General features: G+C 38.4%; 2 protein-coding genes across 3 annotated transcripts in view; both read right to left on the minus strand.

The window, feature by feature from the left end:
* Positions 1–13,943, minus strand: part of mctp1b (multiple C2 domains, transmembrane 1b) — a 38,115-nt gene extending 24,172 nt beyond the window's left edge. The window contains exons 1-5 of the mRNA XM_084104185.1: positions 13,117–13,943; positions 6,033–6,147; positions 5,736–5,878; positions 4,438–4,517; positions 3,891–4,014 (exon numbers count right to left, since the gene is read on the minus strand). Coding sequence (XP_083960311.1) covers positions 3,891–4,014; positions 4,438–4,517; positions 5,736–5,878; positions 6,033–6,147; positions 13,117–13,578 — 924 coding nt within the window. The 5' untranslated portion in view covers positions 13,579–13,943. The remainder of the gene's footprint in view (positions 1–3,890; positions 4,015–4,437; positions 4,518–5,735; positions 5,879–6,032; positions 6,148–13,116) is intronic.
* A 1,054-nt stretch (positions 13,944–14,997) lies between these two features.
* Positions 14,998–25,037, minus strand: septin5b (septin 5b). 2 transcript variants are annotated; one of them, XM_084104290.1, is made up of 11 exons: positions 24,975–25,037; positions 22,120–22,210; positions 19,926–20,012; positions 19,726–19,849; positions 19,498–19,632; positions 18,391–18,508; positions 18,154–18,255; positions 17,455–17,551; positions 17,213–17,348; positions 17,024–17,126; positions 14,998–16,551 (listed from the first exon to the last, which is right to left on the minus strand). In XM_084104290.1, exons 1-11 carry the CDS (start codon positions 25,029–25,031, stop codon positions 16,489–16,491), a joined length of 1,113 nt encoding a protein of 370 aa, XP_083960416.1. In that variant the 5' UTR covers positions 25,032–25,037; the 3' UTR covers positions 14,998–16,488. The 2 variants fall into 2 exon arrangements, with proteins under 2 accessions (XP_083960416.1, XP_083960415.1); XM_084104289.1 differs by lacking the exon at positions 24,975–25,037 and adding an exon at positions 24,812–24,864.
* Positions 25,038–26,947: the final 1,910 nt, after the last annotated feature.

Raw genomic sequence — 26,947 nt, forward strand, 5'->3', positions numbered from 1 at the left:
AACAGAGTATATGTGTTTCCTTAAAACAAGACGTGTGTTACAAGATGTGCAACAAGATGTTAGGGCTGCTGGATTATGGCAAAATAAATCATAATCATTATTATTTTGGTCAATATTGTAATCACAATTATCTAACACAATTAGGAGTAGGCGATATGACCAAAATCTAAAATTTTGTTGCTTGTAACAAAGCAAACTCGCAGATGCGGCGAGTATAAACGAGGTTTGAGGAACAGCGCAAGTTTCGCAGCTTAATCCGCTTTTAATAACTCTTTTTAATATCAAGCATGTCCCGTAGTAGACTGCCAATCAACACAGTCACATTACGTGAATTGACTGATTTGGACGTCATATGTGTGGCCGTTTAAAGTGCTCCTATTATGCTATTTTAAAGGTTCCTAATTTGTACATGCATCCAAGGTCAAAACACACTTTAGTTTTCTTATAATATACATTGCACATCACCTCATTTCTCAGAAAGTCTGAAAACCGTTTGTTTAAAGATTCAATCTCTCTAGATTCAGCCTTTCCGAGAGCCTACTCTGCTCTGATTGGTCAGACAGCCCAGACTGTTGTGATTGGTCTACTCTGCCCTGATTGGTCAGATGGCCCAGTCTGTTGCGATTGGTCTACTCTGCCCTGATTGGTCAGATGGCCCAGTCTGTTGCGATTGGTCTACTCTGCCCTGATTGGTCAGACGGCCCAGTCTGTTGCGATTGGTCTACTCTGCTCTGATTGGTCAGATGGCCCAGACTGTTGCGATTGGTCTACTCTGCCCTGATTGGTCAGATGACCCAGACTGTTGTGATTGGTCTACTCTGCCCTGATTGGTCAGATGGCCCAGTCTGTTGTGATTGGTCTACTCTGCTCTGATTGGTCAGATGGCCCAGTCTGTTGTGATTGGTCTACTCTGCTCTGATTGGTCAGATGGCCCAGACTGTTGTGATTGGTCTACTCTGCCCTGATTGGTCAGATGACCCAGACTGTTGTGATTGGTCTACTCTGCCCTGATTGGTCAGATGGCCCAGTCTGTTGTGATTGGTCTACTCTGCTCTGATTGGTCAGATGGCCCAGTCTGTTGTGATTGGTCTACTCTGCCCTGATTGGTCAGATGGCCCAGTCTGTTGTGATTGGTCTACTCTGCCCTGATTGGTCAGACGGCCCAGTCTGTTGCGATTGGTCTACTCTGCCCTGATTGGTCAGACGGCCCAGTCTGTTGCGATTGGTCTACTCTGCTCTGATTGGTCAGATGGCCCAGACTGTTGCGATTTGGTCTACTCTGCCCTGATTGGTCAGATGACCCAGACTGTTGTGATTGGTCTACTCTGCCCTGATTGGTCAGATAGCCCAGTCTGTTGTGATTGGTCTACTCTGCTCTGATTGGTCAGATGGCCCAGTCTGTTGTGATTGGTCTACTCTGCTCTGATTGGTCAGATGGCCCAGACTGTTGTGATTGGTCTACTCTGCCCTGATTGGTCAGGGCTGCGTTCAGCACCGACAAAACGTTGCACAACGTTTTTTAAACAGAAACGGTGATGCGTTGAACACACTGTTCTGATGACGCAAGAGTTGCAACTATGGCAGCTGAGAAGGCCATTCTTTGTGTTCTTTGTGAAGAATTTTCGGAGCCTGATGAAGTCGGTATAAATATGTGTTTAATACTACAAAATATGCCCGATGTTACAGTTACTGCACTTGCCGCCCAGAACAAAAGAGAACATCCCAATCGAGTGAAGGGATTGCTGAAACTGAAATAGAAGCACACATCTTACCTAATTCAGACTAAAACACATCTATTTAGCCTCACATACTGACTTTATTTGTAGTTCATACTGTTTTAATACCCTGTATTTTCTTTCTCCTTTTTAGGAAAAGCACTTAATTACCATTGTTTATTTCTATACCAAATGTCATACACTTGCAATGAAGCTAAAAATATAAACAATTACATCATTATGTTGATATCCTATATTTTTACAATAAAACTTACGACAAACATGTCTTCTAATATCCTCAGTTGTTGCGTATACCGAGTTGCATCGAACACATTTGTAAATTACTTTCCTTGAACCCATTGTGCGAGTTCACTTTAATACTGCGTGCTTTATATACATGTTGCTGCTGATTGGACTGCAGTTCTGACACACCCACCAAACAAGAGAAAACGTATCTCAAACCCCGTTGCACACCGGTGCGCGCCGTTTCCAGGAAACATGACGTTCAACCCGGAAACCGTAGCAAAACGTTGCGCACCGTTTTGAACTTGAACGTGCCCCAGATGACCCAGACTGTTGTGATTGGTCTACTCTGCCCTGATTGGTCAGATGGCCCAGTCTGTTGTGATTGGTCTACTCTGCTCTGATTGGTCAGATGGCCCAGTCTGTTGTGATTGATCTACTCTGCCCTGATTGGTCAGATGGCCCAGTCTGTTGTGATTGGTCTACTCTGCCCTGATTGGTCAGATGGCCCAGTCTGTTGTGATTGGTCTACTCTGCTCTGATTGGTCAGATGGCCCAGTCTGTTGTGATTGGTCTACTCTGCCCTGATTGGTCAGATGGCCCAGTCTGTTGTGACTGGTCTACTCTACTCTGATTGGTCAGATGGCCCAGTCTGTTGTGATTGGTCTACTGCTTACAGCGTGTGTTGGAAAGGAAACGGCCATTACCATATCTGAATTTCAGCTTCAGATCTTCCTCAGCCCTTGATGCACAGTGATACAAACAGTAACGATGGCGTCAGTTTTACTGAATCAATTCCAGCACAAGTCGTCATCCTTGTAAAGCAGATTAACTTTCACAGCACAGAAAACATCGTCTTCGACATCGACATGGTCAGTTCAGAATTGATTCTTTCTTTTAGGAGACAATAACTTTATTTGTCATGCACTTTGACCTTTAAAACTTTGCAGACCTTTTACATTCACAAACAGCTATATTACACACTGCATCCAAGGGTGGATTCTGAAATCCAATGTGTATCTTTGAGTGATTTATAATCAGGTTATTAATCAATATTTATTCTTCTACATATTTATTTGAATGACTTCTTCTTATCAATGAGATTTACAGAGTTATAGAAGTATATGTATTGTACTCTCTCTATGTTTTTGAGAGAGGCACCCAACATGTGTTAACAACTGTGAAACAAGTCATAGCTAGAAAATGTCATGTTCCTAGTCACCCTGGTGTGCTAAAAAAAAGGTAAATATTAATGGGAATGTACTTCAGAGATATTTTACTCGTAAAAAATTCTAGGGGTGCCAATAATTGTGGCCAACGTGTTTTGGAGAGAAACATTTATTTCATAATGTGATTTCCCCCCCACTTTCAATTCTTTTACTTCAATGAAAGGTTAGATTTTTGCACATTTTTTGAATGAAAGATCAAAAGGATAAACAATGCAGATTTATTTTTTTACAGCCATTGTTGATCATATTTACCAGGGGTGCCATTAATTCTGACCACAACTGTATATCTATTCTTCTAGCTGACCAACACAGCTGAGATCACTGGGGTCACTTCAACCTGTCTTATACGTGACCGCTTCTTAATTAAAGCATTTATTAAAGCTGTATTCCAACATTAGAGAATAATGATGAATATTGTCTGTACCTCTCACTGAGAGAAAGAAAATGTTATCTTTATGTTTTGGCACAATGTTTTCATAATCTGTAGAAGGTTTCAAAATTGAAATCAAAACTCTTTTTTTAATTTCCTGACAGCTAGAAATACTTTCTACAGTCTCAAGAGGAAAGTGTGAAACAAATGTGAGGTTTGTAAATGTGTCAGAATGAAGTCTTTTTGGATGCATGTTGAGAGTTTGCTGGCAGATTTCCTCTTCCCCAACTTTAACAAGTATAAAACAACATTAATCTGCCAAATGAGTCTCACCGCCTGTCTGAGGGCCTCTCTGTCCTCTGTGCTTCTCGGGAACAGAGTGACCGCCAGCTCCAGAGAGCCCAGGTCCTGATCAGGGCAGTGAGGATCTTGAAGGTCCAACCGAACATCAAGAGGTCTGTGACAAAAACATGGCTTGTTATGACAACCATTAAAAGTAGTAGAACTTTTAGTAGAAAAGCATAGAACTTTTGATAAATCTGTTTACAATCACGTTGTGGCTGCCTATGACCAGCCAAATTTGATTCCAATTTTTGGACACTTTCAGTCATGTAGTAAAATAATAATGGATGACAACTTAAGTATGCTTGTCACTACAATACTTTTACAATGCATTTATTGTGTCATGCTGCATCCACAGAATTAGATGTCATTATAAACTCTTAGAAAACAACAGAACATTAGCAAAAATAACCTTGTCATCATTCATTTCATAAAACTCCTCTAGATGTTTAACTATACATTTGAACACTGTTTTGATGCTAATTGAAAATGTATTCATTTGACACAAAAACTTGAATTCTTGATGAAGACATGATACCTCAGGTGCTCCAGAGACTCAAGATACAGGTAAGCTGAGCCCATGAAATCATCTTGAAGGCCAAAATCATAGTCAAACACCTAAAATAGATTGCAAAAGGGAAAATTCTTAAAGGAAGAAATACAGTATCGGAGATCGTTCTAGATTTCAATTGAACACATAGAAAATGAGACATTAGTGTAATTATTCCACAAGATGTTAACACCTTTTTAATGAGTTTTCAGCATAAATGCAATCCAATTTATAACTTGTTCAATAAGCAAGTCAGATTAACTCCTCTGACTGACTGATAACTGTTTTCAATTAATTAAAGTCCCCCTGTGGTGAAAATCAATCTATTAATGTTGTTTATATTTCTATGTGGTGTTTTTAATATGCTTTAAGACAAACCATGTGCAAATTCACAAGTCAACACCATTGCTGAGTATTTTCTCTTAAAACTGCAGTGAACCAAAGACAGTGTCAAAAACGCAGTTTGAAATCACTGGTGTTTCTGACGTCACAAACTACCTTGTAACCAATTAGGTCAATGTGTAATCGTCAATGAGTGGATCTCTGAGCTGGTGTGAGTGAGTGGAGGCGGGGCTAATTTGCATATTCATAGAACCGAGGCAAGGGTGTAGAGTTGCATTCAAGCTATTTTAAGGCATGAATAATTTTTTTCAAGGAAAAAACATTTAAATATGTTATTTTGGTGATCAAAGAGTTTTAAGGGATATAATTATTGACTACAAGGGGACTTTAAAAAAATAAGTAATTTTGTATTGGAAACGCTCTATATTCTTCATGCAGTAATGTTTTTGTTTCGCTAAAAAGAACCAACTCATGAGAGTCATTTGTTCGGGAATTGGACTGGACAGGTCGCACAGCCACTGTAGCTTTTTGATTAACTAAAAAGACTAATAAGAGTCATTTATTCAGGAATCGGACTACACTGGTCGAGCAGTAGGTTTTTGATTCACTAAAACAAACCACCTCATTAGAGTCATTGATTTGGGAATCAGACTACACCGGTCACACCGTATGTTTTTGATTCACTAAAACAAACCATCTCAGAGTCATTCACTCAGTAAGTTTTTGATTCATTAAAAGGAATCGCCTCATTAGAGTCATTAATTCAGGTTTCGGAAAACACTGTTCAAGCAGTATGTTTTTAATTCACTAAGAACGAACCGGCTCATAAGACTTATTCATTCAGTTTTTGAACTACACTATGCTGGAAACAAGCATCCAAAAAAAAAAATCAACATAATGGGTGATCCATCAGCATTTAGCAATAAAAGCTGTATTTTTTTTACCTTAATATATAGAGGCTCCTGTAAATTGTCCACTATCAGGCAAACACGCTCGTCCCAAACCGGGTTAAGGTTCTTGTGTATGATTTTACTGCGGAAAACTTCTTTACCGGCTATTTTGAACTTCACATACGGGTCACTTGTTCCTGAAACATATTAAGTTAAGTTTTGATTGCAACATACTGATATTGAACATTAGCTTTAAATAGCATATAAATACAAAGTAAAACACATTTCCCTGACAGTAAACACATATTTACAGTAACATAACAGCATAAGCATCAAAGATGCAAGTCTTACCGCCTCTGTCTCGAATGGCAAGGTTGTTTCCTCTTTTCAGCACAATGTCCAACTGGTACATTGCTGAAATAGGCAGTAAAGTCTGTATGCCACCGTTACCAGCTGCATTAATGCCCTGAAGAAAACACATTGTACCACAAACTTTAGTGCACATACTGTATGACATCCACAAACACATTGTGTCCAACACCATTAATGCCAAACCTTACAGCGTGTGAGAGTTTTACTTACTCAAACGTGATTATATGGGAGAACTCTGTTGTTAAATTACAATGTTTAGATAATCTCCAATAGAACTTATGCCTGGGCAGGCAATTTATGATTAAAATTAAGACAGGATGTTGCAAGATGCTAAAAACAGATAAACCGGTGCTATAAAACCACTGAGAACATAACATTGAGCTCGTCTTATTATACAGACCAAGTAAAATGCTTTATATTCTGTTCTAACAGTTTTATATTAGAATGGCACTCTGTATTAATTTAACTTGACTCTTTACAACACATCATCATATTTTTGGCTCTTATAACGTAGCAGTCTTATGCAATGGCATGTTGCAAGTTGCAACATGACAAGTTTGCAGCAACAAGTAAGTTATCTGTCCACAATGAAAGCAAAAATGTTGTGCAATGTGGCACGATCACAGCTAATCAGAACATATTCAGAGGTTATAATAGAGTTACTTGGAGTATGATTGGGGGATTCCAGAGTTTTCATACTTCTTAAACAGATTAAAATACTATTAAAGTAAAATGTGAGAGTCACAATGTGGTTCACACTTGGCATGTTGAGTTGATTAAAACGAACCCTGATGCGATTGCTCTGTTAGTGCCATCTGAACCTTGGTGCCACCAAACAAGCGGACCGAGACGCTGAAAAGATGGGCCTCAATCTGCTTCCAAATGAACTCTGGTGCGGTTCAGATTAAATATTAATGTAACACGGACCATAGACAACAGGAAGATGAGACCCTAAAAAGAACAGAATGCTCACGCATATCGTTTTTTTTCTTGTCATAGTCACGATGTTGACCAACCCAGTTCGGTTCAGGCATCAAAACCGCTTCTCCTTGCAGCAGATCTTCGTTTGTGTGTGACGGAGGGATTCCTGCCTCTGTTTTGTATCATTTTCACATTTTATGAGTTCTTCATGAGTTCTCAGCTGGTCAAAATACCATCATATGTAGGCTATGCACATACAACGAGCGCATTTAGCCCAGAACACAGCATTGTTTTGGATGTTCGGTAAGTTCAGTCGCGAAAATGTAATAAAAGCTGACCAATCAGGTTGTGAACATATCCCTATTCCTTTAAGTTTGGTATCTTTAGGTTCGGTGTTAAAATGCCAATGTGAACGCTTAGTGGACCAGGACTAAATGTTTTTTTCAATCAAGCAAACGAACTACAAGTGTGAACACACCCTTATAGCTGTTTGCTGTCAATGGCTAATATTTGTGAAGGAAGTGAAGCACTGTGTGTGTGAGATGTCAACTTCACACATCTGACAGTGCTTAAAACTGGGGTCCAGAATAAGTAATGTATTGTTTCCAGTGGTGTAGCCTATAATGGTTTGCTCTGAAAAGTTGTGGATTCATAAACTATTATCATTGTGTCCTTGAAGACACCAACTTGAAAACCAAAGTCATTTAAAGAAGCCATATCATGGAAAACAGTGTTGTTTTTTAAATGTAAGAATACTAGATACAGGGAAAATGAACATGAAAGAGCAAGAAACCTTAGCCATTATAAGTAGAAAAAATGAAATGCCACAAAACTGTAGAATATAGCAAAGGTTTTGGGAGTGCTAGGGGATCTGTGGAAAAAAGTGATGATTTTTTTTTTATAAATAAATGTCTAAATATCTCAATTTGAAAAACTATTGAGTTCTATGTGGTTGCTAAGGTGTTTCTTGGATGTTCTATGTGGTTACTAAGGTGTTGCTAGGGTAGTTGTTTACTGGCCCAGGTCAAAAGTGTCCACCTGCAAGTCTCTGTGTTATTCTGGTCTATAGACATTGAGTCAGATCGCCCTTCAATAAGTCATCAAGTAAAAACCGCAGGTCTGATTATTTAGAAAAGTATTAGCACACCTCTTCTCAACAAGCCTCTTCCTCAAAGATTTGAGGCTTAATTCATGTCTGTAGCACAAATGGTGCGGAACGAGTTACGTGGCAAAGTATAATATTTTAGGTCTTAAAAAACAGCAGCACTAATTATGTCACATAAACACACAGGCACTATTTTGACAAGCGCTACACACAGTGAAAACTTCAATTTCCCTTTTTTGTCCTTGAGAAAGTGATGATGTCAAAACACATTTTGTTCACACACTAAATGTGTTTGCAGTGTCAGCTGAAAGCAGGTGATTTGCATTGCTGGCCTTTAGGGCATATTAAACATCCTGTTTAGTGAAAGGATTGTCAAAAATAAGGATATAGAATATTTTTATTAGATGGGAATTCCCGTAACAACATCCTGTACCATGTCTGTGACGATAAGGATGTTCTGATGGCTAATTTACATTTAGAAATCAAATATTTATCTTCCTGCATTTCAAAAGACAACAATATCTGGGATAACATCTCAATAATATTTCTGCTCCACTAGCATCACCAAACAGAATTCCAAATATAACGAATGACAGGTTTTGTCTCCTCGTCTGCTGATTGGTCAGTCAAACAGTCCTTTGCGATTTGATAATTACACTAAGCCTTGTCAGCATTTTAGTTTTATTTTGAGTAATCATTCAGCCCTAGTTCCATCCCTCCCCTATAAGATCTAAGATTATTTCACCTTCCTCTGTTCTGTACTGTACTGAGTATCTTTGTAAGAAAAGAGACCTGTTGTTTCATCTCCGCTGTGAGGTAATTACAAGAGCAGATCTCCTAAGGAGAAAGACACTGAAATGGTGCCAGCCAATAAAACACATCAACCGCTGCACTGAAAACCTTCTTTGAGGTTTGTACAAGCTCATGTTGATTGTGCCTAGTCTCATAATAAGATCCCTATTTCTCCATAAAGTAGAAACAGTGTGAGTGTGACAGCCAAAACACAAGTTATTTTCATTAGAGATAATTAAGACACAACAAAACTGTCTTTTTGTGCTCGACGGCAACGATTTGGAGCAACAAAGCAACCAGAAATCGTTCAAAATAAGCGACAGCGTCCGTCCTTTATGCAAATCTGCATTAGTGCAATGGGATATGGATTGGATACTAGTAGTCATGGTGATTAAACTTAGACAAGAGAAAATGTTTTAGAATAACACAGCAAGGGGTTAAACAGAAAGTGGTTGGCAATATTGTGGTAACAATTACAAAGCCACTTCCTGTTTGAAGAGCAGCCTTTAAACATGGAAAGTCTGGGTCCATTATAGGGGCCTCAGAGGATGTGTGCAAAATGCACTTGTATTCGGTGTTGTAAGACAAGAAACGTGATCAGTTTTATGTTGTTTCCATGCATGTCTGATATGTAGCATTTAGGCCCTGAGCAGTCCGACACTATCATGTCAGTGAACGTTAACTGTTTATAAATATGTGTGACTACGATACTCAACCAACCCACTGTCTCATACTAACCTTAAACTGGCGTAACAACTGTATCAGATTAATATCTTAAAAACTAAGGACAATATAGTTCGAAATTGGTTCGAATTTGTAGAAATTGCTAAAATTATTTTGGAATAATTCTTAAAAAATATTATTATTATTAATATATTAAATATATTAAAAAAATAATATCTTAAAGTCATGGAAAACCTGGTAGTAGAAAATTAGCTTGAAAAAAACAAAGTAAATCTGAATCTGAATTATATATATATATATATATATATATATATATATATATATATATATATATATATATATATATATATATATATACCTTGCAGCTCAGCATAACTGCAATTCCCACATACCATGAATTTACACAGTTAAGGAAACTTGAAGTGTCAACATGCTAAAATCCACTCCTACGACTGACAGGAATTGTAGAGGAGTTGATCTAAGTTGCTTGTCTCAGTTCCCAAATATGAGTCACAGATAAATGGCAAAGTGCCACTAATACGAAACAGACTTCTTAAAAAAAAAAAAACATGCTGCTGTCTTTCAAACCTTCCTCAGAAATCTAACCACAAAGAAAGCTCAGGCAGCTCATACCAAGACTGTTTGTCAAGTCCAGACATGTAATGGAGTAAAGAGAGAGCCTATATGGTCCAGAGGAACTCAGTGTTTCAGTTGTTTGACTCTGATCTCAGCTGCACTGTTGGTGGCTGTTAAACCAGTGATGTAATGGATTGGGACGAACATATACAGAAAAGCTAATGTATACCAAACTTCAATGACTAGCCAAACTTTATAGCTCAGAGGTTTCTTGTTTATAGCTCAGGACAGGATTTTTCAATTATGTAAATATTTAAAGGGATAGTTCATGAAAATTCTATCATTTACACACCTTCATGTCATTCCAACCCAATATGACTTTCTTGTAACACTTTTGCGATAGTCCACTTCAGGCATTCTACTAACTGTATAAGTAACTTTACAACTACACCTGGTATTAAGATGTGTTTTGGTCGATCGGATGATTCGCCAACAGACATCCTATACTGACTAAGTACTCTGCAAGTATATTTCAACTTATTCTACTAACCCTAACCTAACAATCTACTAATAATTTAATGATAGTTAGTTGACATGTAGTTGCAGATTTACTTAGTAGAATGTCTAAAGTGGATTAAGTGGAACCGACTTTCTTTCTTCTACACAAAGCAGATATTTTGAAGAACACGTCCTGCAGAACAGAGAAAGTCCTAAGTTTGGAACGACCTGAGTTTGAGCCAATTCTCATTTTTGGGTGAACTATCCATTTAAGCAAACTATCCGCTGTTTTCAAGCAGAGAGAGAAAAAAAACTAAAAACGATAAAAATGTAAATCTATATCTGCTGATCTTAAAATCTGATGCACATTAGACCACCAATAAAAATAAAATAACCAATGTAATTCAGTTCTGCAGATGGAGAGAGTCGATAACCTTACTAAACCTCATTGTTTGGCTTCAAGCTCGTGTAAATGTGTCTTTACATTTAGGCAAGTTTCTCTTCTTGCAAACAAGCTTGGCAAACACCTTCAGGCAACTAACTAAACAGTGCCAAGTCTGCCAACACAACTGAAACTAACAGTTTGTAGAAAAAAACTCAACGTCATGAGTTTTTATGTTTCATAAAACAAGACAGTCCCCCAGCCTGTAGGCTATGTCTCATGCAATCGGTGTTCCTGCCCGCCGAGCTTTTATTTACATGCAATTCTGTTAAACTCCCTCTATGTCGTGGTATATGTTAATCTGATACAACGTGATCAAAGAATGTTCATATCATATGCAAATGTGTACGTTTTTACCACAAGATAAACTTGTGACTGGCACATTTTACACACAGTTTACATGCACACCTTGATGGTTCTTGTTTTTGAACTATACCTTGAACAAAACCATTCTCGTTCACATTCCATTCAAAGACAGCCTTCAAAGACTGATTGTAGCGCGAACCAATAGCGTTCGACTGCGGGCAGTGGAAGGAATATTTAATTGGTTGGAACTACTGAACGAATACGCCCTCTTTCTAAACATTTGAGTGAAGAAAATCATCATTTACATGTAATCATTTAGCAGACGGTTTTTTTCTAAAGCAACTTACAAATGAGGAGAACAATAGAAGCAATCAATCCAACAATAGTGCAACAAAATGCAAGTGCTGTGACTAGACCCAGCTAGTATAGCACAGTACAGGTAGCAAGTTTTTTTTATTTTTGTGGAAAAAGGGCAGACTATTTTAGTACTCCTAAAGAATTACAAGCTCGTTCTTGTGTGGATGGGAATCTGAAATGAGTTTGACTATGCAAAAACATCACTTTGCATGTACAGATGTCAAAATGGACATGCACAGAAACACCTGATTCAGGTGTGCACAACATCAAATGTTGAAAATGTGCATGTAACAAGGTATGTTGATAGGGGAAGAAAGAGGCCGGAACCGGCGAAAGATCAACAACTGCGATTCCAAAATAAATAAACACAAAACGAATGTAGAAAACGGCAGAAGACTGCTGCACACACATTAACCTAAAAACATAACATAAATGTCCAGGCCTGGTCTTCTCTCTTCCTTCACTGTCGCTCCCGTGAGAGATCCTTGCCACAGTGTGCAAGGGCAAGGATATACACAGGCATGCATGCAACAAAGTCATTGTCTATTGAGCATTCCAGGAGTTCTGAATTGACACCAGATTTGGTGCAATGTAAAAAAGAATGTAGTGCTAGTGTCAAAATTCAGCAAAAGTGGGACATCGGGTAAGGTGAGGCAAATAAGCTTAATAGTCAATTGCCCTTTAAATCCAATCTAAAAATGTATCTCTGACATCATCCTGGTGGATGTGATCAAGTTTTAACATCTAACGGATTTCAGCCTATGTGTTACCCTGGTTTTACAAAGTGTCTAGCTGAACCATGCCAGTCAAGCTGAGGTGGTCGAGATTAACCTGCACACCTTGATCAAGTTGGTTAGGAGTGGCAGATCACCTTGAACCTGAAACAAAACAGCTACCAGTTTACAAAACTAATATGACCTTGTTATTACAACAAAAACCTGACTGTAATTTATCACTTTCTATATAAGGAAATGCATTTATTGTATTTCAATTGCAGCAAACATATTTTCAAAAGGCCTAAATTCATTGTTTTACTTTTACTGATGACCTTAAAAGTTAAAAGTCGATCAGGAATTACATTTAATATGATTTGAATACATTCACATTCAGGAGGGCTGTCGGCTGTGGCATCACAAACCCCTGAGGGCTCAGTTATCCATAATAAATTTACCAAAAATCTGTTCCACTTTTGATACTCTATAAAAAAAAAAAAAAAAAAAAAAAAAACAGAGTGATTTCTAAAACATCTGCAAATGTAATGTAGACAAACTAGCTGTCAAGTTCAGTTGTATAGGATCCAATAAAAACACGAAAAACTGCATCCATCACTTATTACTGCAGTGCAATGACACACACACACAAAAAAAACTGAAACATCTTACCACACTTTTTTTGACCTGTTCTTCATTACTATCCATCACAGCATCATCAATGCATGTGGACCCTTGCGGTCCAGGTTTATGTTGAGACTGCACCAATTGGGAGAGTGACGGTTTGGAGCTGACGGTTCTTTTCAGCATCTGGATCTCCGCACCGAGCGACGCTGCTTCTGCTGCCGCCTCACCGACACTCTGCTCCCGCACGCCGCAGCGCGTCCTGCCGCTGTTACCGTCATCCAGAGCTGTCGCTGCGATGGGCAGATTGGGTTGTGACGAAGACATCGCTCGGTCCAAACCATTTGGTCGTTTCTTTTTAAATATCCAAAACCCACTTTCTTGCTTTCTCTCCTTTTTGCCCAGTTTGGGGCTGCCAGTGAGTTTGGATTTGCCGTGGAAGGATTTCCACAAGCCCCGCTGATGGTGATGGGATGGAGGAACATCATCCATGTCCAGTTTCCCTTCCATATGATCTCTCTGCAGTCTGCTGCTGTGTCCCAGTCAGATGTTTCTGTCAGGTTATGTTAAAAACATGCAAACCAATGCAAATGGCAGATTTACTTCAGTGTTGTGCTCAGCAGGACATGTTGAATGTTAAAAACGTGTTTGATGCGGAAGTAGAGTGATGGGAAGGCAAGTTCCTCCAAACCACATCTGCAAACCTTAATGTTTCATAAAACAAGACAGTCCCCCAGCCTGTAGCCCTCATCCACGCCCAGTATTTTAAAAAAAGTTGCAGTTACCCATACTTCATAAATACTGTAGGCTATGTCTCATGCATGAGGTGTTCCTGCCCGCCGAGCTTTTATTTACATGCAATTCTGTTAAACCCCTCCTACGTCGTGGTATGTTAATCTATACGACGTGATCAAAGAATGTTCATCATACTCAAATGTGTACGTTTTTACCACAAGATAAACTTGTGACTGGCATATTTTACGCACAGTTTACCTGCACACCTTGATGGATCGTGTTTTTGTGAACTAGACCTTGAACAAAACCGTTCTTTTTCAAGTGGTACTCGATGCAGAGCCAAATAGGAGGAACTAGAGCTCCAGCTCTTCCCCTCGCTGTTGCTCCAGCTTCACCTCGCTGTTGCTCCAGCTTCACCTCGCTGGATTTAGTGGGCGGGGCACAGGCTTGATAGCGCGTTATGTTCTGTCCACTAGATCCAGCGAGGGTGAGCTAGAGCTCTAGCTCCTCCCATTTGACGCTGCAGCGAAGCCCCGCCCACTAAATATAGCGAGGTGGAGCTGGAGCTCCAGAAAAGGGGGAGCTCGAGCTCTAGCTCCTCCCATTTGGCTCTGCATCGAGCACCATCTCGGATTTTCTGATAGGAATGGAAAATTATAGGCTAAGTTTGCTTTGTTGTAATTTGTGAGGGATGCGTATGATGTTAAAAAATCTTTCTAGATTTTCTTTGAACAGTTGTTTTACTCGACGACTTGGAGAGTGATTATAGTTGTCTCACTGAACGAATCTTTCGAAAGATTCGAGTCACTGGGATGATTTAAACCACCCCACCTTTAGCACATAAGCATTTTAGTTTCAACATACTTTAAATTATACTTTCAAACTAATATATTTGCAGAGGTGTAAAGTCCAGGGGTCATATTTAGGAGGAGTCCTAAATAATATTTATTCCACCCATGAACTCAGCCAGCTGATTTCACTAATTATCTCCTGGCTGAAAAACTGTGCTAATTAGCAAATCCAGGTGATTGGGACTTTTACTTTCTGACCATGGACTTTACACCTCTGTATATTTTAATACATGGTGATGTACCAAAATAACATAGGCTTCCATGAAATGTGAATTTGGAAATGAGCAATCTAAAAAAAAAAAAATAATTAACAATGATGAAAAGATGTACAGATCAGACAGGCTCTACCACAGAGGATGTTTATTTGTCAAAGGAATCATGACAGATGGTGCATTTATCATGCTCATAGGAATAGCTTGAGTAAACACATACAGGCCATACAAATCAATATCTCAATGCATCCATCTAAAAACCAACAACAGGTGATATTAAAATATCTCAGAGCCTTTTTACTGATAAAGATGGTCTGATATCCATTTTTATTTTTTAAATATTACAAATAATTTGGTATTTTAGAGCTGGAGCAGCTGTCTTAAATGGCATTTCTGTCAGGACCACTATCGTCAAATACGATTGACAATTAGCATACAGTTTGGATTGGTGGTATGGCTCCGTTCTGGGCGAGAACTCCCTTGCGCATCCATGCAGCCTAGCATGGATAAGAGCAGGAGAGCAGCAATAACCCCGCTTGGGGTAAACAGAACAGAACCAACATGAATGTATGCAAATATATTTAATTCAAGATTTTAAAATACAACATAATTCGAGAATTTATTCTGATTCAAGGGGAATCAGAATGCCATCCTGACTGGACGAGAGGAGGAGCTGGGGATGGAGGAGGGTAATTCGCTCCTGAGAAACGCGATAGCTGCTGATAATACTGAAGAGCTTAATATGTATACGGTGATAGGCGTCGTATTCCTATAGGTAGATGTGGATCAGCTGAGAGTCAGCTGATGCGAGCTTGACTAACGTGACCTGCCAGAACTAACGCTACGCTTGATATTATAACCAGAATTATACAAGTTGTCAAAAAGAATTACTTTTTTATGTGCAGTTGATAAAAGAAAACAAACATGTTTGATCTGAGAAAATTCTCTTTAACATACAGCAAAGTTTGCAACTGAAGGGTGCTCTGATTACGCCTTCAGAGACAAGTAAATAAATAAACAATTAAAAATAATTAAGGTTTAATAATACTGTTAAAGGGTTTGCTATTAACAGCAAATGTTGATACTTCGTAACTGCGTAAACCTCGTTCAAAATGTAATGACTTTGTTGGTATAGCTGCTTCAAAAGTAGAAAATCACTCAAATGTTTAGTTTTCCACAAGCAAATCGGCACACACACCCGCGCACACACTAATTACTAAAAAATAATTTTTAAAATGAGATAGAAACAGGTCACACAAAAAATAGAACAAGACAGAACATTTGCCATGTCTACTGTGAATAAAGCAGTCTTTGCCATGGAAACAGTCATACAGCATTACAGACAGTACAAAGTGTGAAAATGAACGAATCACTAAATCATTTAGCTAAACTAAATATTTCTACTTGGAGCCTGGTATTAAATATCAGGCTCAGAAGTGACCCTGTTAACCGCAGTGCTCAACACATGCATTCATATCTGTGTATTGTGTTTTAACATACAAATACATTTGTTTGTTTGTTTGTTTCACTACTGCATATCCTTCAGTGTGATGTTAAAGTGTTATGTGTCTGCTTGCAGACAAGCAGAAGTATAAATCAGCCGTATCTGTGCAGGAATAGATTCACAGGTCCTGTTCATGCATCTGCTGTTGCATTTTCTGAAGCATCTCCTGCATCCTCCGCAACTGTAAGGGACAAAGTGAACAATATTAGGCAGATTCAGCATTTGCAAATGTCTAAACAATACTATTTTCCTGACTAGCTTTGTGCTCAGGGTCACATTTAGAAAGTTAAAGGGATAGTTCACCCAAAAATTTAAATTCTGTCATCATTTACTCACCTTCAAGTTGTTCCAAACCTGTATGAGTTTCTTCTGTTGAACACAAAAGAAGATATTTTGAAGAATGTTGGTAATCAAACAGTTGATGGACCCCATTGACTTCCATAGTAGGAACAAAATCAATGGAAGTCAATGGCTACAGTCAACTGTCTGGTTACCAACATTCTTTAAAATATTTTCTTTTGTGTTCAACAGAAGAAAGAAACTCACACAGGTTTGGAACAACTTGAGGGTGAGTAAATGATGACAAAATTTTCATTTTTGGGTGAACTATCCCTTTAAGAAATGAAATAGCTAGATTAAGCAGGACTGCTGACCTCTTCATCCTTCATCTTTATCAGCTTTTCTGTCTCTACGTCAGGGGTGGACAGTGGTAGTATCGGGATGGGACTCTCCACGCGATTATCCTGGGTCAGTTTGCTGGTGAAAACAGAACATTTCATAAGTGAACTCAATGGCTGAGTATTATGTTTAGTAAGATATTTGGAAAAACCATTGTGACTTACCTTGTCATTTGCTGTATGCACTGCGCCCTGTAGTTTTCATAGTGCACGTCACACGTGATGTCTTTCAGGTCGTGCATGTGTGAGCGAATCAACATGGTCCTCAGCTTGACGAAATCACAATGGGACTGATTGTCCACTGTGACGAAAAAGAGTTGGAGGGGTTTGAAATGTATCTAGTTGGTTAATTATATAAATTTTGTCTTGTGCAAAATGTAGATATTCAAGCACAGATTTGTACTGACCTTCCACAATGCCCCATGGGTAAAGTCTCCCTCTCACCCGCTGACCTTTGACCTCCACTATTGTGTTGCTTCCAATCACAGCAAATGGAGTGCTCTCCTAAAAGCACAAAACATAGAGAGTTATATTTATTGCTTTAAGTTTTAATACTTTTAGGCTTGGTTTCACAGACAGGGCTTAGATTAAGCCAGGATTAGGCCTTAGTTTAATTAGGACATTTAAAAAAGGCTTTTATAAATGTGCCTTTGAAAAAAATATTACTGGTGTGCATCTTGAGACAAAACAATGGCACTGACATATTTTAAGATAAGTTGCTTTCAGTTAAAACAGCTCAAACATGCATTTTAGTCTGAGACTAGCTTAAGCCTTGTCTGTGAGACTGGGGGTTAAAGTTTACATTAGTTAGTTAGTTAGTTAGTTAGTTAGTTGGTCAGGTTCTCCAGTAAGAGTTGAGTTTATAGCAATTTTTTGAAGATTTTGACAGGGTTTAAACTAAATCTTTAAAAAAATTATGTTAATTGAAATAAATTAAACGTTAAATGCAATGAAATCAAATATTAAAAAGAAAAATTACGCTTATTTTATTTCAGCTAGTTGCTAGTTGCAACCAGACATCAGCCTTGGATGGAGCAGAAAACATCATTTTTCATGTCTTGAGTCATTAAGTACTCAAGCAACCATTTATAAGTCATAAAACGGACCTTCAGCTCTCGGTCCTGTTGCTTGAGCTCCTCGTCCTCATCGGAATCACAGTCTGGGAACTGGTACACTTTGATTCCGAACTTCTCGATCTCCTCTCTCACCTTGAATAGAAGGATCAAAAACAGTTGTTACGTAAGAAGCCCTGACACTATCGAGCAAGGACACGCTGTGCGTATGAATGTGAACTGAGCGTGTGCATGTATAAACAGGCTGAGGTGGAGGTTTATCCGCTTTACCCTGTCCTTCATCTTCCTCATCTCCGCTGGCGTCAGACAGTCAGCCTTGGAAATGAGTGGAACCACGTTCACCTTGTCCTGCAGAGCCTTCATAAACTCCACGTCCACGGGCCGCAGCCTGGGAGGAGAGCAGAGAGAGTGAGTGAGCTTATCCGGTCTGAGATACTTTATTTACTTTGCTGTCAAACTATATATATATATATATATATATATATATATATATATATATATATATATATATATATAGGCCCCTATCATACACCTGACGCAATATGGCATGACGCAAGTGCTAGTTTCAGCCTGTTTTAGTTTTTGCTAGTTTCAGCCTGACGCAATTATCATTTTCACGTCCTGCGCCACATTGTTTAAATAGCAAATGCATTTGCACCTATTTGTGCGACCATGGGCTGCTGGACTGAAAACGAGGTGTGAAAACGTTGCTATTTTGAGGCAACAGAAATAGACTGCACCACTGACCAACTGAAACCTGGTCTAAAGTAAATGGCGCAGTCTATTTCAGTCGCCTCAAAAATAGCAACGTTTTTTTTTTTGTTATTTAAAGAGATGTTTTTTTGTTATTCAATGTGCGCCTATAGGCGGTCCACAACGCACGTACACTTTGCTTACTACACACACAGGCACGCGCAGCAGCACACAAACATTTTTAAATATGAAAAATGAAAGGATTACAATGTAAAAGATATTGTGTACATAAAGATATGGTGGAATCCGGCTTGTCCCGTTGATGGTCTGCTAGCTTGCTTTAACCTCGTGGACGAGAAGATCCGTTTGCGCTCTGGGTAAGCATTCAGTCTTTCCGCTTGCAAATTCCGTCATCTAAATAGCGAATCCGTCATGGCGCGAGTGCAACTGGCTTTTAAAGGGAATGGGAGATGAGACTCTGATTGGTTTATTACACGTTACACCCAAAACACACCCATTACTCATTATGAGAATAGGGACAACCCTTTAGACCATGCGCTGGGAGCGCTGACCATTTTAGCAAAAGTGGATTCGGACACACGCCCTAAGTGCACTTGCGCCGTGCGCTTTAGACCATGCGCTTAGATTGTTAAAATAGGGCCCATAGAGTCAGGCATATATTACCCATGGCCAAATGGAGGGATGAAGTACAAGCAGCAGTGAACACGATTATCCTGGATGTTCTTCCTGTTTAAGCCACTTTCATCCCGAAAATACTGTTCAAACTGCTGGTCAATATAGTCAGTATTGGCCTTCCAGCTGCAGGATTGAGAGGAAAGTGTCAGATTAGCAGAAAAACTTACCAATAATTGAATGAAGAAATCTGTGGTAAACTCTTAAGTACGTACGTACCTCTCCGTATTATTGACAGCGTCTCCAAAACCTGGTGTGTCTACAATGGTCAGTTTCAGCTTAACGCCCTTCTCCTCAATGTCAACGGTGTGTTTGATGATCTCCACAGTCTGATTAATGCGCTCTAATCAACAGAATACCTATTTGATGACTTTATTTAAATTGCAGTAAAATCTGCTAGCGTGGGAGTAGAAATATACCTTCAGCATTCAGGAGTTTCCTGTCCTTGTACAGATCTGTGAGGAACAAGCTGTTGATGAGGGTGGACTTTCCAAGACCAGACTCCCCTGGAAAACATGGAGTTTAAACATTCAGAAATACACGTATGGCCCAGATACATTGAGATGTCACACTCATGTGGTCGAGGCACGATTGAATTCAGTCGTCTCTCCATAATCTCCATATAGTGAAAAAAACCTAGACTAAAATGTATTTAAAATATATTTATTTCAAACTATGTATAGTACAAATCTATTAACATATTTATTGACATATCACTTAAGACTTACCGATATAAATATTATAATTAAACTTCATTGCACAATGCACATTTCTTAATATTCAGCCTAAAATGTGTTTTAATATCACTATTAGTAAGGATATTATGATCACTGTATAATATCAGTCGTTAAATGTAAGATATTTAAAGTGTACCTAAAGTATACTTGCAATAGTTCCATTTTAGCACAATCAAATATACTTTGTCTTTGGTTAGACCTCAGCACTATTTCTGGATAACTAAAGTGCATTAAGTACAAAATTAGTTGTTCCAATTTAGCAAACTTTAAGTATATACATTTAGTATACCAACAGTACAATTGCAGGGTATTTATATTAACTACTTAAATATGTAAATGTATTTCTAGTATACTTAGCATAACATTTTCAAATACATTTTGGTATATTTATTTTTCACTAGGGCTGAATCATTAAAAGTGGCAAAAATACTTTTTACTTCCTGTTTTGGTGATAAGTTGTTTAAGTATTATTTATATATTATCATAGTATTCAGTCATATTTTGAGTATTATTTTTATATTTTCAGCTTTCATTTAATTTCATTCAAGTAATTTTGTGACTTTTTTATATTTCTATTTAGCTTTATTTTATATTTATTTTAGTCATTTTAGTAGTTGAACTTGGGAAGATTTTTTTTAAGTCGGCATGAAACGGAAGTTGCAATAATCTTTTCTTCTTCTCCATTGTGGCGTATATCCAAGTGAAACAGCTTCTGGAATGAAGAAAAAATTTAGGGCGGGACTTGATTTTGTCTATCAGGAATTGATTGGATCATTGGATTGTTGTGGTTTGATATTGGACAATCTCATGTGAGTGACAGTTTGCCCCACCTCATGCCAGTCACTGCAAGAAGCATGTAATATTAGTCTCAGTTTTCCCCAGAATGTGTCTGTTAAGTTTCAGTTTAAAATACCCAACAGACATTATATTATACCTTGTTGTTAATGCCCATTTAAGGAGTGGAAGGAAAAACATGCTGTTTTCTACATATATCTTTAAATGCAAATGAGCTGCTGCTCCCCGCCCCGCTTTCCAGAAGAAGGCGGAGCCTTTACAGCTCATGCTTCGGATGCTCTGCCAACAACAACAAAAATGAAGAATGTCACACAGCCAAAATGTTACAACTTTTAGAAATGCAACTGGACGATTCTAAATGGTTAGGGAATACATTTATGTAGCTGTTGTGGCGTTAAATGGATTCAACTCATCGACTAGCATGTACCGTCATGTTAATCCAAAAAAATTCAGAAACGACTTTTGTTCAAATCCAGCATTGAACTGACCCTCGTTTGTGAAGCAGTCTGGCGTAAATTGATTTGCGCAAATTTATAACACTTTAACGACTTTCTTTGGCACGTTTCCTTCTTAAATGAAATTCAACTACGGTGTCCTCAGTGGCTCAGACGCCTTTGGAGACTCTTATGTTCATTGGTACATGTACATCCAATAACAGAACATTTGTAATGTTTTTTTGGTGCAGACGTATATCTCCAGCTGCTACAGCGAGGAAACAGAAATGGCGGACCACTGCGGGTCACTCAGGGCGGGATCAATGCTAATAGGGCACATCGTCACCAGTCGTGGGCGGGGCTTCTGGAACCACTCGTTTGGAGAGACTGTTTATGATTCATGGGGATTATTAAAAAGGAGTGGGTGGATTTGTACCATTATAAGCTGATTGTTTATACACACTGCGGACACACATCTGTGTTCTAACACCTTATAAAAGTGAATTTTGTATAATAGGTCCCCTTTAAGTTTTTCATCCAATATTTATGTTTTATTTCAGCTTTATTTCAATGAAGGAAAACAATATTTAATAGTTCTAATTTTAGCTTTAGTTAACAATAACAACACTGGTGATAAGGAAACTCACCTGCCACCATGAGTGTAAAATCAAAGCCTTTTTTGACCGACTTCCTGTGAACCTGGTTTGGGAGGGTGGCGAAGCCGACATACTCTTTTTCCTGAAAAATTGGATTATAATGGCATAATATAAAGGGTTAGTTCCCCCAAAACTGAAAATTCTGTCATTAATTACTCGCCCTCATGTCATTCCAAACCCGTAAGACCTTCGTTCATCTTTAGAACACAAATGAAGATATTTTTGATGAAATCTGAGAGCTTTCTGTCTCTCCATTGACAGTAACGTCATTGCAACTCTCAAGGCCCAGAAAGGTGGTAAAGACATTGTTAAAATAGTCCATGTGACTACAGTGGTTCAACCTTAATGTTATGAAATGACAAGAGTACTTTTGTGCACAAAACGAAGAGTAAAGACAGCAGCGCTTCCTGGTTCTACGTCAGAATGTCGGCTCACTATCGGCTAGCTCTTGCGTCAGCTTCACATGCATGTGTCGTGGTGCTCACATGACCAGCATTGGCCAATAGTGAGCCGACGTTCTGACGTAGAACAAGGAAGCGCTGCTGTCTTTACTCTTCGTCAACAGCGTAGGAGAATGATGTGGAAGAGAAGAGATTGTTGAATAATGTCGTTATTTTGGGGGGGTTTTGTGCACAAAAGTACTCTTGTCGCTTCATAACATTAAGGTTGAACCACTGTAGTCACATGGACTATTTTAACAATGTCTTTACCACCTTTCTGGGCCTTGAAAGTTGCAATTATGTTGCTGCCTATGGCTGGTTCAGAAACCTCTCAGATTTCATCAAAAATATCTTAATTTGTGTTCCGAAGATGAACGAAGGTCTTACTGGTTTGGAACGACACGAGGGTGAGTAATTACTGACAGAATTTTCATTTTTGGGTGAACTATCCCTTTAATAATACAATGCTAATACTACCACATTAATTTCCATATCAAAACAACTGTACAGTATGCAAAAAACGGACATAGGCAAGCCAAATCATGTGATAGCTGAAGGGATAAAAATGAATCCAAGCGCCCCACCCCCAACCTTCACAGCCAGCCTGATGTATGCCACACGCGCTACATTACTAGGGCAATCCCACAATTCCTGCCATGTTTCATTGTGCTTAGTGAGTCTTAGTGGGAGCGGTCATGCCTGAAGGCCTCACGGTCCATATTTCAAATATTACATCATTTATCCTATTATATAAAACCTCTCTGCTGTCATATATAATCATTATGCTTGGTTTGCATCATGAATATGCAAATTTGGTCCTGTTTATTGGTCAAATTCATCTTGGAGAACAGCAGAGTATATTCAAATCTCTAGGAAAGGAATGGATGTGCATGACCGAATGGCCAAGTTTGAATCTGTGCTTGTATTAAAGCACAAACACAATAAGACTAATTAGTAGAGTTTGCTTTTGAGATGGCATTAAATAAAATAGCAAGTTTGGATCAGAAAGTGGAGATCAACTACTTAAAATCTGTCTTTGTACAATAGACTCTCCTGCTTGGCTTCATCTCCAGGATTGTTTGGCCTGTCTGGAGAGAGGTTTATCCTCACCTAGGGCCATGGATATTGGATTTGGCTTTCAAGCACACTTGGCAACAGTCTCAGTCATTGGAAAGCGTGTGCGTGCATTCGTGGGCGTTCACAGAGAAATAACGCAAGAAATGAATTGGATGTTTCTTAGCAGAAAGAGGCATTAGCGTTACTTTCATCAGTCGTCCAGAATGACTGACAGTTCGCCCTCGGGTGAGCTAACGGAGAGCAAAGTGCACATTTAGACATTTCCTAAGCCAGTGCACAGCAGACCACATGAACATCAGCTTAACTCACACTTATCATGTTTTCTTAAGAGAATGTGAAATCAGAAAAATACCCCAGTACAAAAAAATTTAAAATTCATTTAATAAATTAACAAGGATATTTATAATTAAAAGCACTACATTGGTCAATTTCACCCCAGTAATATAAAAGATAATACTATTATTTTATTATGCATTATTTTGCATTGTGACTTTATTTCTCTAATATTTAAACACATTTCTCCCCTAATTCTCATTATAGTAATGTGTATTAGTGTCACAATGCAAATAATCTAATTTGCAATCAAACACGATTCATTTTCTTTTCAGCAAAATGCAATTACTTTTCTATATGGTGTTGGAGGTGGAGTATGGCCTTTCTTTGAGATCAACGCATGACGCATATAATTTAAAATAGTTATGCAATTAGATTCAGTGACATTTCATGAAAACTTTAAGACAGTGGCTAATGATGATGGTATCAGCATCGTTCTCATTGTTCTCAAATGATGCAATGGATGCAATTCTCCTGCTGCTTTACAGTGAGGTTAAACAGAGACATGTGAAATGTGGGACACTGAAAGCAGGCGGTGAGAATTAGTTCATGCATCTCTGAAAATGGGCAGCATCCATGAATCTGATGGAAGAGATATTTGCAGTCCTTAAATAACTGATCAAATATACAGAACATGATATTTCGGTGTTCATTGTTACTCTCCTAACCAAACAGCTGTAGATAGAAGCTGTGAGTGATGATGCCGGACCGCTATTCATAGCACTGTCCCAGAAATATATGCATGCTCACAGATGTGGATTAACCCATGTTAAACTCATAGAAATGCAGCTCACTATTTATACTGATGATTACAGACAATAAAGCATGCTTACCTCTCCATCCTCTGTTGTGTGATGTGAAATGCCCGCAGCAGGTGAAGGATGCAGACGCCCAGTCAAGCGTTGAGAAATCCACAACGATTGATGCAAACAGACACATTAGGCTACATTTCCTTTATTAAATCCCGCTGCTATTTCAGTCACATACCGTTAATACTTCCCACATCTTACCTGATTTCACCGTTCGGCTCTTGTACCTGGCGCTGCTCGTCATGCCGACCGCTTTCGGAACGCGAAACCCCAAAACACTATGAAGAAGGCTTGCTCATTAATATTAATTTACCCAGCCTTCTCATTGGACGCTCTATTTAAATACTACCGCTATTGGATGGCAACCGCGCAACTGCATTATTACGTAATTAATATTCATTAGAAGAGGTTTAGCCATAGTAGGTTTCATATTTTGGCTTTCAGAACAGCTGGAATAATTACGATGCTGCCGAATGCGAAGGGGAACGATCTAACAGTAGCTACATCTGATCATTTGCGAATTAATTTCATTGATCACATACAACTGATAATAAACCGATATTTACATAAAATAAAGACCATATGTTTTACAAATAGGCTACTGTAAGGATTTATTAATAAATAAACGGACACTTTCAAAATGACCAATAATTCGACATACCTACAGTGTTGCCGTATTTAATTATTTAGTTAAATATAAAATAATAATAATAATTGATTTAAAAAAAAAAAAAAATACAGTTCTGATGTTGTTTTAACACAGAGGCGCATGGTGGCAGTATAACGTCATATCCAGACTCGTAGGTGGTTCTCCATAATGGTTTGAATGAATGGATGTATGTGAGAGCCTTTGAGTGCTCAAATTATCTAGGTCATGTATGTATTCTCATGCATTGTGATTTTCCTCATAGAGGACAAAGTGCAAAGGAAGATGTCTGGTGAGAAACACAATAGTGAGACCCTGCTCTGTAAAAACTGCCCAGGAAACATTGTGACAGGTTACCAGGCCCGACTATAGGGAATTGTTTCTCTCTGTGTCAGAAACGGAGCGGCTTGTTTATTCTAAAAACACAGCAAAGGCCGCTTAAATTAGGAACATGCTGACATTGTAACTTTGTTGGGAAAAAAACGAAGTAGGCCAGTGAATGAATGTGGCCTGTATTGAGAGAGACATTTCCTCTGAACGTTTTAAGTTTGTTGAGGAAATAATATTGATATATCTAAACTAAGAAACTGCTGGCCACTGAATTGAAAACATATGCTGATATTTTAATCAACCTATATTTGATAGCATCTGTTACTGTTACAATTAGGGCTGTTGATTTAATGTGTTGATTTGGCGCGATTAATTATGGAAAAATAACACGTTACAATTATTAACGCTTTTACCTCACTCCGTCCCGGCCCAGACCAGTACGCCATCTTTCATTGCATGTAGTTTAGTGGATTTGGTCAACTACGTTAGAAACATGTCAGACCATTTCAAAGGAAACTTAAAGTCATCTTAGCTGTGTAGTCCTCAAACAAATTACCCTCCTTTGATCCATTAGAAGGTCAGCAGACCTGTTGTTTCAGGACCCCTTTTCTGCTATATCTTACATGTATCAGTCTGGATAATTTGCTGGGATCTGGAAGGAGGGTCTGCACTGTATGATTTACTGGCAGCCTCATATTGCTCAGCAGCTTTCTGTTACTCTTCCATAGCTCAAGAGACTTAAAGGAATAGTATCCATTAACATTCTTACAAAAACTCATCGTTTCGCTTCAGAAGGCATTTATTATCCAACTGGAGTCGGATAGATTTATTTTATGATGGATGGATGCGCTTATTGGAGCTTCAGAAATTCAATGCCATTACAAAGCTGGTAAGAGCCAGGATATAAAGTATCAACTTATCTCCTGAATAGTGCAAAAATTATTTCATATCTTGACAAGGAGAAAATAAATCACAATTCCTGACATATGGCATATATTAAAAATGTGGATAGCATAGGTGAGATAATTTAGTATTGGAAAAAATATATTTATTTCTTCAGGAAAAAAAATGAGAACATGAGAAGCAAAAGTCTAAATTGGTTCTCCAGATAATCTCATTGATGTTTAGAAGAAAAAATTAGATATTAAAAAGATCTTGTGCTTGATTTTTCTACTACCGTTTAA

Source organism: Abramis brama (assembly GCF_963993115.1).
Source record: "Abramis brama genome assembly, chromosome: 25".
In the NCBI taxonomy this organism is placed as follows: Eukaryota; Metazoa; Chordata; class Actinopteri; order Cypriniformes; family Leuciscidae; genus Abramis; species Abramis brama.